At 45.9% G+C, this 12,386-nt stretch overlaps 1 protein-coding gene across 1 annotated transcript in view; it reads right to left on the bottom strand.

Annotated features, from left to right (window-relative positions):
• YWHAG (tyrosine 3-monooxygenase/tryptophan 5-monooxygenase activation protein gamma) overlaps nucleotides 1–9,385 on the bottom strand; it is a 17,545-nt gene extending 8,160 nt beyond the window's left edge. The window contains exon 1 of the mRNA XM_045284672.1: nucleotides 9,368–9,385. Within this exon, the coding sequence (XP_045140607.1) occupies nucleotides 9,368–9,385 (18 nt within the window). The remainder of the gene's footprint in view (nucleotides 1–9,367) is intronic.
• Nucleotides 9,386–12,386: the final 3,001 nt, after the last annotated feature.

Genomic DNA, 12,386 nt, shown 5'->3' with positions numbered 1-12,386 from the left:
GGGGGGGGGGCGGCGCGGGCAGTTGTACTGCTACATCTCCACCTGCTGCAAATCAAGTTCGGCTGGCCAATCCAAGGGAGCAATGTGTGCTGATGCCTGTCTAACTGGAGCTCGGGGTTATGAAATGCTAGTGCTGCCTTTAGAAAAACAAATCAACCATCAACTTCTGTATCAAGAACCTTCCTTAGAATGACTGCAACTTAAAATGGTTAATCTTCATAAATAAAAGTGGAATTAATCTGGAATTTTAAACATATTTCTACCTTGCAGAATCTTACACAAAGATGACAACTTATAGTTATGGTGAGGGGCCGTCAATAAAAACACAATGACTTCACCTGGATTTAATAAATACGCAGAAAATCTTAACAAAGAAGCATAATTCACATCCAAAAGCTAGTAAATAGTAGGTGCAGTATTTGACCCCAACAGGCATTTCTGTTTGGTATGCTTATAATTTGAGAAGGGTTATCATCACAAACACTAATGGCCACTGAGTCAAGTCTGACTCATAGTGACCCCGTAACTCCTTATGGGAGTAGAAAGTCAGCCTTTCTCCCAAGGAGCGGCTGTTGGTTTCAAAATGCTGACCTTGCAATTAATAGCCCAATGAGTATCCACTATGCCACCAGGTCTCCTCTTCTCGGGCCAAGAGGCTATTTAAAAAAAAAAAAAAGGTGCAGATCCATACCTCATGGGCTTTCCTGTGATCGAGGTAAACAGAAGGCTGAACGAATAACCAGAAGGGCCCCACCTGCCTGGCCTTCGAACCCTCTGTGGTTATGGTTACATGGCACCTGAGTCTTCCCCTTAGGGGTGCTGGACCCCTAGCCCTGCTGGCTGACAGGCCATTGGGCAACTGGTTAGGGGAAGGGAGCTGTTACATCCCTTTTCTGCGGGCCTAGCCAAGCCCCGTCTCGCCTCTTGGTAAGCCTCAGCACCAACAGGAACTCTCACATCTCACCCTGTCCCATGGCCTGGAGGAGTCCTGCTCCGGCAATGGATCTGCGTCCAACAACCATCTGTTTCACTGCCCCCAGATGCTCAAGGTCTCTGCACTGTGCAGGGCACATCTGTATGTTCTTCCCCTGAACCCCCTCCCTACCTTTGTATATCCCATCTTTATATCCAATTCTTATTTTACAATAAAACGTTGCTGTCAACAAAACAAAAAGTGCATGTAACGATCGCTCCATGTGAGCACTTCTGGAAGACAGAAGATGACAAGACAGTGTCGGCATAATGTCCCTACTCTCTAGACACCAAGCAGGGCATGGAATGCACCATTGCAAATGAACATGGCTTGGTTCTGCCTGATATAAGTAATCACTGTCTAAGACCTACTGTCCGACCTACTCCCAAGAAAGAAGACATGTGAAAATGAGCTGGAACGGTGTCTTGCCTATCTGAGTAAAATGCCCTAAACTCTTAAAAATTAATGCCTTAATTATGCCCTGCAAAGGACAGGTACCCAAGCCCGAGGACGCTATCCTGAAAAAAGACTGTTTGCCAGGGTGGCCTACCCTGTGCAATGTGGTCCATGTGAAGCAGCTCTTTCCTCCGGGCAACTGAAAAGTCGGTGCACACAAGATTGTGAGTGCAAGGGTGACCAGGCCTCAAAGGACTTCCCCAGTGGATGAAACTTCACACATGGAATATACCAATGTTGTCCCATGTCACTACTGGAGAGATACACACATCCTGTGCCAGTCCCCTGGAGGAGGACTTTCAGAAGCTGCACCTGGCTTCCTCCCATGTACCTTTTCCATTTGTGGAGCTTGTCACTTTGTGTGTTTTTCCTGTAAGAAATCATACCCATGCAAGTCCTGAGAGTACTCCTGGTCAACCATCAAACCAGGCGATACGGTCTCTGGGACCCCTGACTAGCCTCCAAAGCATCTTGACATAGCGTGTCAGATGACACAGAAGAATATATTTAAAGGCCATAAATGATTCAAACAAGCACTCATTGAATTCTAGACTATATGCCACATCGTGCAGAAGACAAATATTAGGAGCGTTCCACCACAGTGCTAAATCTTATGGGTGGGCACACAGACATATCTTCACTAGAGTACCCCCAACAGAGTCCTTAGGGCAGCCCAACCAAACTAGAAGCTTTGAGGGGATTTTAATTAGGAGGTAACAAACTTAGCTACTGCTGAAAACCCAGCACTTAATAAAGTACATGCCACTGCATGGATGAACACCCAAAACATTATACTAAAGTGAAAGAAACAGGACACAGTGTCAGGTACCTTTAATATTTCATTCACAAAATGAGGGGAGGGACTGGGAGGGGAGAGGGAGGGGCGGATACCCAACTTTGCCTGATAACCATGCTAACAAGTCTTTTGGTCTTTTCAGAGCTGCCTCACAAGGTAGTTATGAACCCTACTTGACAGTCATAACTTAGATCACCAAGATGACTCTTCCCAAACAAAGCCAGATCATTGACACACAGCAGTGCCCTCTGATTTCAAAGCCTCTGCTCTTTCCCGGCTAGGAGCCTGGTATCACAGTGGGTTAAAACACGGAACCTACTACGTACCATACCAGAGCACCTAGCCCGGGACAAAGTTAGCAAGGGCTGCTACTAATGCAAACAGCTTGAAATCACCAGCCCCTCCTTGGAAGAAAGATGAGGCTTTCTACTCCAGTAAAGATTATATGGTAAAGCAACATTTAGAAAGCTCTATTTTAGCTTTAAGAGTACCTTACCAAAACCCACTGCCATCAAATCAACTCAGAGGGGCCCTCCAGAGGGTTTCTGGGACTGCGAATCTCTCTGGGAGCAGACGGGCTGCGCTCTCTCACTTATATTGAGTGGAACCTAGAGTTCAGGCATGGTACTGTACTCGAAGAAGAGGTCTGAGAGCATTCAGCTAACTAACTAAAGGTAGTGGTTGGGAACCACCAGTTGGTCTGCCTGCATACATGTCAAGTATTTCTAGTGCTCCTGGTGGGTCACCAAGTCACAATCCACTGCACAACAGCCCCCACAGCAACTGCCCTTCAATTGGGGGCCCAGACTCCCACTGTGACAGCCATGGGGAGCTGGAGGGCTTACATGAACTTTATACCTAAACAATATAAGCTTTGGTCCTTTATCTTAAGGATGAAACCTCAAAAACAAAACAATCCCTCCCTCCTCCCCCCAAAAAGCCCTATAAAAACCTACTTCCATTGTTCACTCTGATTCATGGTGACCCTAGTGGATAATCTCTAAAAGCCTTAGAAGTATAGATAAGGGCTTCAGACCCAATCCAGGTTACAACTTAGGCCAACGAGGCAATGAGGTGACTGAGGAAGCGGGGCTGGCCAGGTGAGAAAGACCCACTCTACGTTCCCCTCATGACCACCACAGGAGGAGGGGCTGGTACTTGCAGGCTGCAGGAGAGACCCAGGGAAGAGCTCCGGACATTGAGGGGAGGGTCACAGTCTTTAAGGCAAGGAGCCCTGGGCTGGGAACTCCCCCAGGTCTCGCTCTACATCTTCTCTATGCTGCTCCTGCTTGGTATCCCATACAGTAAAACTGTATTAGGGCTCTGGTGGTGTAGTGGGGTTAAGCATTGTGCTGCTGACCACAAGGTTGGCGGTTCAAGTCCACCAGCCACTGTGCTGGGAAAGAGGAGGCCATCGGTTCTCGTGAAGACTTCGTCTCATATACCCGGCACCCTACAGACCACTATGAGTCAGAAGCGACTCAACGGCAGTGGGTTTGGCTTATTCATACAAGTTGTTCTGGTGACTTATTAAACCTGAGTGATTGAGAAAGGCCAACAGGTTTTAAGTTAAGGGAGAGCTGGGAGCCTAAGCAACAGTGGGGATGCTGAGTGGTGGAGGGAGCCCAAGTTCATAACCAGCAGGTCAGAAGTAAGGATGTTGTGCAGGCTCCCAAGTGCGTTGGCATTTGAAGTCTTGGGTCATCTTGGCAATCTAACCCAACCATGAGTGGCTGGGGTCAGAAAGAAAATGTAAAAGCAGAGCTTCTGATTGATGGTGACTCTCCTCTATGTGGATTAGGGTCCTTCTTATCCAGTGCTGATGCAATCTTCACGGAAAAGCAATTTGGAAACAACTGTGAAACCTACAAATGCTCAGACATTTTACTCAGATGGTCAATTGCTAGCAATTGAGTCACTGTGCTAACAGCCAAAGTCTAGAAGTACCTACATGGTTACCAGTGTCAGATCCTTAAAACAAATTCTGGAGCACCAATTTTAAAAATGATGTGTATATTCAAGGAGGCCTGGCCACACAATGGTATCATGCCCAGCTGCTAACCCAACAGCAGGGGATTTGAACCCACCCACTGGCTCTACAATCGACTCCAGTCAAGATCACAGCCTGGAAAACTCTATGGGGTCACCAGGAGTTCAAACAACAACACTGGTACAATCACAGTTATTTCTAGATAGATCTGAGAAGAGTGACGAGGAGGCAGTCAAGGCTGAGCAAAGCTGAATTTGTGCCCGTACCAAATACCACCTATTCCAGGAAAACAAAGCTTCCCTTTAATTTACCATTAATTAAACCTACAATTACAGTTCAAAACCCACTCTGAACACCAAACTTGTTCTGAATGGTGGGGAGCCAGCAGCTTCAGATCAACGAGTATGCCCTGGTCTCCAAAACCGGCTCCCACACACTCGTGCTGGCCGTGCCACCACCTCCCCTCTGTGGCCTATGACACTCTACAAATCTCAGAGGTTCTGAATGACATGCAGACTGTGAAAGCTATAGATTTCACCCTTGTCCCACTGAATTAATCATTGTTCTTACAACGCCAGTTTCTTCTCTAGGTATAGTTCATTGTTCCCAAAGACCACTTGTCCCTCTGAGTAGTTAAACCTTTTCCATTTGTATCCCATCTCCCCACGTGGACAGGGCAGCTTTGTCTTGGATTTAATGGGCATGTTCACAGTATGTAATCCTGAAAACAGCGACTCTGGGTTTGAGGTCAATTTTCATCATGTAGGGAAAAGAAGGGGGGGGGGGGCAAGGATTCTGTAAGATAACCTTGGCAATACCAGGGATGGGTAGGCGGCTCTTCCAAAAATCGCCATATCCCTTTTTAAGGGGGGCGAGGGGGGCCAAGAGAACTCTTCAGTGTTAGGTTTTGCTCTTCCTGGTTCAAAGGGCTCTGAGCCCAAGAACAGAAGCCAGACCCCTTGGCTGTCCATCTCCTATGCTTCACACTTGATTTCTAGTTCTTAACCAAGCCAGGGGAAGTCCTTTTATAATGCTCTCCGGAGAAGCCCCACCCATCAAGACTCCATGGGAGACACGGGCATTGAGCCCGTGACCAGGCTAGTGGGAAAAGGTTGCTTTTGAGGGTGATGAGAAAGCTCTGGGATTCCACGTGGAGACTCTGAACATCATACACGTCACAGATGACAGCCAGTGGGAGTTTATGGTATGTGGGCACTCTCTCAAGGAATGGGCTTCCCCCCAAAAGCCAACCCCCAGTTGGTGCAGCACGTCCACACACTGCACACAGTTTATTTTTCTGACGGGCAAAGGTTTCTCCACCCAAAAAGCTAGGCTTCAAATACTGGCTCCTTTTGTTCCAAGAGTTCTGAGTGCCAAACACTTCAGGTTACATCCAAACCAGGGGTCTTACACAGGAGCGCTTTGATCTTCTCTCAGGGACTTCAAATAAACACTACCAGTGCCTGGAAACAAACAGCCTGAAGCAAGTTAAAGGCCTCTCAATATCCTCTCCAACAAGGGTAACAAGGGACTGGTTTGCTCACTGCACGGGTATGGCGAAGATTAAAGGAAAAAAAAAAAAAAGCATTTAGGAAAGTTACATTCCCCACTAAAGTACTTTCATTATTCTACCAATCTCACCAGTTTGGGGAGAAAAGTCAAGAAGAAAAATATGTACCGTATATACCCGAGTATAAGCCAACCTGAGTATCAGCCAAGGCACCTAATTTTACCATAAAAACTGCATTTAAAATGTGCTGGAAAAAACCTGGCTTATACATGAGTATATCCGGTATTAACATAACTGACTTTCCCAGAGTCAGCAAGCAATCTGCACTTACCAAACTAAGGGGTCCTTTCCATTTCCAAGGAGCCTTGGTGGCATAGTGGGTTCTGACTTGGGGTGCTGTGGGACCCACCGGGCACTCCAAGAGGGAACGAGGAGGCTTTCTGCTCCCCTAAGAGGGTGGCCTTGAGCCAGAATCAACTCAGGGGCAGTTGAATTGGCTGTTCCTTCTCCAAACCCTGCGAATTGAACTACTAGCTTTTGTCATCCTCTCTCTACTTGCACACCTGTTGTGAGAAGGCTGTTTTATTCTACCTTTAGGGATTATTAGGGCATCTTTTTAAGGCAAAGTTAAATCTTCAACAGGTAAAGACATTCTCACATCCCTAGGATGTCTGGACTTCTCCTTAGTGTTTCTATGACCTTCACTCATGCACCCTCCTGGGTGATTTTAAACCTCCCAATGTATTGCCCAGTCTAAAACATCCTTTGATTGTAAAAGGGAATCTTGACATCTTCAATCATTTCTCATCTATCATGATGTTGTCTACTGGTCTGGTCTGAGAATTTCTTTTCTTTACCGCCATTTGTTACCCTTACTGAAGACTGGTCTTCGATCAGTAAGTGCTTCTTGGCTTTCAGTGAGCAAAGATTGTTTCACCTACCAATTACAGGCTGTAAATGAGCTCTCCTCCAATCCTGATGGGAGTCTGACAGAATAGTCCAGCTTCTTGGATTATCTGCTCAGCATACCAATAAATATGATGAAAGGAATACAAACCTGATGCATACCTTTCCTGATTTCAAGTCATATCCACTTCTTCGGTTTGGACAATCAACTCTTGGTCTGTGTACAATAAGGTATTCTGGAATTCTCATTCTTCTCAATGTTATCCACAGTTTGTAATGATCCACCCAGCCAAGTATCTTTTCATAGTCAATAAAACACAAGTGAGCAGCTTTCTGGTATTTCTCTGCTTTCAGCCAAGATCCATCTGACAGCAGCAATGATAATCCCTTCTTACACATCCTTTTCTGAATTAGATCGAATTTCTGGTAGTCTCTTGTCAGTTGTCGCTGCCACCATTTTCAAAAATTGTCTTCAGCAAAATTTTCCTGGTGTGATATTAAGAAAATTGTTCAACAATTTCTGCATTCTTTTGGGTCACTTTTGGAATGGGCACAAACAGGAATCTCTCTCAGTTGGTTAGCAGGTCTTCCTAATTTCTTGACTTAGATCAGTGTTTCCAGCGTTCTTTCAAACATTCCCCCCTGGTATTCCTGGAGTGTTACTTTTTGCTAATGCCTTCAATGCAGACTATACCTCTTCCCTTGGTCATATGCTGCCTCGCAAGATGATTATTAGTGACCATTTCTTTCTGGTACTGTGACTGTGTATTCTGTCCACCTTCTTTTGATGCTTCCTTTATCTTGCAGTATTTTCCCCGAGGAATCCTTCAATATCGAAACGTGAGGTTTGATTTTCCCTTTGGGTGGAGGCGGGGGAGTCCTTCCGTTCTGTTAGTTTGAGATAGGCCAAGTGTGTCCTTCCTTTTGTTTGTCAAACTCCGGGTCTTTGCATGTTTCACTGTTTTGTGCTCCTACCCTTCCTTATATCGTTATATTTCTGCTTCCAACCATGCTATTCTTGATACCCCAAAACGCAACTTCAGAACCCATGAAGAAAAGGTAATATACCCTTCAAGATCCAATTCAATGATTACACTTATTTCCTGACGTCTTCTGGGGAGTTAGAAAACCTCAGGCAGGATGAATGAGAAAGCCTATGGGGCGGCTGTGGAGGAAGCGGAGGTTATCTGCTCCCATATAGACATTTTCTGCCTTGGAAACCCTGCAGAGGGTCACTATGAATTGGAATGGCCTGGGTGGCACTGGGTGTGGTGGTGCTGTGGGATAGACTTGGGCCCCAGAGGCTGGTGGTTCAAGTCTGCCAAGTGCTTCTCAGGAGACAGACAGGGCTGTTTGCCCCCATCAAGGTTGACAATATTGGAAACCTTACATAGCAGCGGTTCTCAACCTGTGGGTCACAACCCTTTTCACAGGGGTCACCCAATTCATAACAGTGGCAAATTTACAGTTATAAAGTAGCAATGAAAACAACTGTATAGTTGGGGGGCTCACCACATGAGAAGCTATATTAAAGGGTCGGGGCATTAGGAAGGTTGAGAACCACTGCTATACAGGCTCACGAAGAGTTGTAATCTATTAGATGGCAGTAGGTTTGATTTCAGGGGTGAAAAGGCCCTGAGGACAGGTACCATTTACTCACCAGTCAATCACCACGGTACCTTAGCAGTCACACCTGTTTGTTGAGGAGCATGAATTTACACATGATGGATCAAGCCCAGGTAATTTACAGAAATGGCCCTAATAATCCCTCCCAAGTCTGTATACATACCCACCCTCGCTCACTCCCTCTTTTTCGGTAAGACCTGGCTGCTTTTCCCATGAAATATATTTTTCAACCAAATTAGCTAAAGCTCGGCTGTGTGATGTGCTTTTGGCTGACCAAGTATTACTAAGTATGAAATCAGCATAGGTTTGAAAAGCGCTTTTGTGTGGTGGTGGGGAGGGGGATGCCTCCTCTTGTTCCTGAGAACAGTCCATGATCAGGTGAAGCCTGGTAAAACTCAAGAGGAAAGGCCACGGAGAGGCTTCAGTCCAACTTGAGGGAGGTCAATGGAGCTCGGTCAGCTCCATCAGAGCTGGCCTGGACTCACGCAGTTGTGAACAGTAGTAAACATTTCTTTTGGTTGATTGATATCAGCAAGGGCTAACTTGTGACATTATTAACTTATTTTTACACTGGATTTTCAAGTCAAGCTTCTGAAAAACCAAATCACACTTCATTCCTATTGAAATTTGTTAAAACGTTATGCATTTTTTTCTCCACGAGAACTATAAGCTCCCGCTATTCCTAATGTGTTCTTGAAAATTCATTACAAGCAGCTAAGTGATCTCATCCCAACTTTTCCTCGCCCAACACCGTACCTTTGACATTAACTGGAACCAATCTCTCTACACTCCAGCTGTTATAAATGGCAGTCACTCCGGTGCACTTCCAACCCTACTGAGTTTGCTCCAGTACTGGTCTTTCTCCTCTCATTTTCTCTCTTCAGGTCTATCCATTCAATTATTTTACATTGATGTCACGCTCCTGGTGCCTTGTCTTTCGGCCACATATCTCTAAAACACCCACACACTCCTAACAGAGACAGATGGGAGATAAACCAATAAAAAAAACTGTTTAAGATGCCATCACTACAGATTAAGGTTAGACTAACTTCAGCTGGGTCTTTACACGCATATACACTGTCTGGAAATCCTTGTACAAATTCAGCTCACCCTATACACCTTGTCCATGCCGAGTACCATCAACCTGCCCCTTCTCGCCCCCACACTCCCCACTGCCTCAACAGAAAAAAGGAAGCCATTAGTTAAGTCAATGTCAAGGCTGTCACTTAAACATCTAGACCAGTGTTTCCCAAAGTGTGTGCAACTGCCCTGGGGGTGGCTGGGATAATTCCAGGGCACTGGGGGGATGAAGGGGTTGTAAAAGCTTATCTATGCTTTATGTCCTGGATTATGGGCTACAGTACATTAGTTTTTAATTGTGTGGGTGTGCAGAATGACATTCCCCTCACCCCCCAAAAAAGTTCAGGTTCAAAATAAAACTCCAGGTTTCACCTTCTGAACATCTATGCATAGCTGCAACTATTAAGACTCCCGAGGAAGGTTCGTGCAAACTCAACGCAGCCACAACTGAATCCATCTTTTCTTTTTCTTTTTGCCATCATTATTTTTTTAATTAAATACTTTTATTAGGGGCTCTTACATCTCTTATCACAATCCATAAATTCACCCAGTGTGTCAAGTACATTTGCACATATGCTGCCACCATTTTCAATGCATCCTCTTCCCACTTGAACCCCTGATATCAGCTCCCCATTTCTTCCCCCTCCCTCCCTCACAAACCCTTGATAAATTATACATTATTATTTTCAGATACCAAATCCATCCTTTCCAACACTTTTCCTCCTCTTCCTTCAGGCTTCATCCCCAGTCACCAAATTCCCTCAAAAAGCTACCCCCCCTTCACGAGAAACACGAGTCAGCAGAACTGAACCTTACATGAGGATGTCAAACTGCCCAATGTTCTGTCACAGATCTATTTGCCACAAAATCCCACCCCTTTCCTTCTGTGCCCCGCTGTCTTGGCCAGCCCCTCATGATTCTAAACAGGACCCTCAACGTCCTCCCCGGATGGATGGGTCTCTCCGTCACTGGCCTCAGAGGCCATCTCCACCCACACTGCCGCTAGTGTTGTCTCCAGATCACACACTGGATCATGACGCTCCTGTGCAATGACTCGCCACAGTTAGGGCAGGGCCAACCAATCCCTTTGTGACTCGGGTGCTATTCCCACTGGAGACTCATTTCCCGAAAGGCGCCTCCCAACGGACAAACGAAATCAAGTAGCAGACGGTTCTCATTTCCTTTAGGAATTCTTCCCTTATGCCTGCTGTGAGGACCACACATCACCTGTGGATATCACCAGGCTGTCATCTGATAAATGAGTCTTTGTCATTTATCACCACATTCTCCCTGGTGGTTTGTGTCCCTGCAGCCCCGCCCACCCCTCACAACTTTGCATTCTTTAATTCCATTTGAATTTTGTTATGACCAGGCATCTAATCTAGTGGTTGACACATACGAGATGTCCAATTTGGGGGTGGGGTGGGAATCAATAACAAACACCCCACCCCTGCTCCAGCTTCCCTATGTGATTTCTGGATCAGAATCCAGAACCCTACACATTTCTCCACCTGCCGAGAAGGTCAGGGAATGGTCACATTGGCATCTCTCACTTTCCTTTCTGATGTTTACTCGTGTTTCCCATCACACGCCGGTGAACGCCATACAAGATTAGGCTATGTGTCCCTTCCAGTGAGTTCTACTCCTCCATTCCCCTTAGCAGCACTCAGGAGTCACCAGCACAGCATGGCCACGGGACTCCGATTAACAAGTTCAAGTTCTCCTTTGTTGAAGGATGTTTACCGCACACGCAATCATGGAGTCAAACCAAGATGGCCGAAAGGAACCAAATTACTCATACGGGGTGATGTATCTTAGGACTATCCTAAAAATCTTGTTCTGTATTTCAACATACTACTCTTCCAAAGGAAGGTAGCAAGGTTGCATAGTGGGCTGTGCAGTGGGCTGCTAATCATAAAGGTCAGCAGTTCCAAACCACCAGCCCTCCTTGGAGAAAGATGAAGCTTTCAACTCCCATCAAGAGTGACACTTTCAGAAACCACAGGGAGCAGTTCTACTCTGCCCTTTGGGATGCTATGAGTCAGAAGTGACTTAATGGCAGTGAATTTTGTTTTGGGGGAATAGAAATGCAAGTTTAAAAAAATCCATCATTGTCCCATGATCCTTTTCCCCTCCCCAATAAATGGTCCTGGTTCCAAAATCTGAAGTCTTTTTCTGGAGGCCCTTCCAATGGAGAGAAAGAAACGCATTGGCAGAGCGCCCCAGATCAGTGACTACATCACCCTTCTGAGGGTGCAGCCTCTAGCCTCTGCTACAAACCAGCAGGAGCACTCGATGTAAATCAGCAACCACATGGCCGTCTAGAAGCCATCCCGTAGCGCTGGTGGCACAGTGGTTAAGCGCTCAGCGGCTAACGGAACAGACATGGTTTCAAATCCTCCAGCTGCTCTGCAGGAGAAAAGAGCTGGAGGGCTGCTTCCAAGTACCGAGTAAGAAAACCTCACTGCCATCCAGTTGACTGATGGCATCGAATCAACTACAGGCCCCTGCTGGTGCGTGGTTAGGCATTGGGCTACTCACTGCGAGGGCAGCAGTTCACCAACAACCAACCGCTCCTGGGAAGAAAGTTAAGACTTTCTATTCCTGTAAAGATCTAGTTTCAGAAACCTGCAAGAACAGTTCTACCCTGTCACTGAGTCGGAATTGACTCTACAGCCGTGAATTGGTCTTTTCTTTCTTTCTTTGGTGAGGGGGTGCAGTGGGCTACCACTATACCTCATGGCCTTTCCTCTAAGCATGATTGTTACCCCTCCCAAATTCTTTTCAGTATCAATTGTCAATTTGATGAACTGCCAAATCTGATCTTATGAGAGAACTCGGTGATTTTGATTTTATGAAACCTACTTACAAGGCTTGAGTGATAGAAAGCTTGTTGAAGGAAAAATCCATCAAAACAAATTCCCACCCCCCAAAAAGATTCATGTTCAGATCAATGTTTGAATTTTTGGTTGGGACCCTTGCTTTGGTAGAAAAATTAAAAATTGGAACTCTCACAAAAAAAGCTATTTGGGGGTGGGGGGGTGGGGAG

The sequence above is a fragment of the Echinops telfairi genome, unplaced genomic scaffold, assembly GCF_000313985.2.
Source record: "Echinops telfairi isolate 266 unplaced genomic scaffold, ASM31398v2 ScPeMD7_5;HRSCAF=22, whole genome shotgun sequence".
Lineage (NCBI taxonomy): Eukaryota > Metazoa > Chordata > Mammalia > Afrosoricida > Tenrecidae > Echinops > Echinops telfairi.
This window is presented reverse-complemented; position numbering and strand designations above follow the sequence as displayed.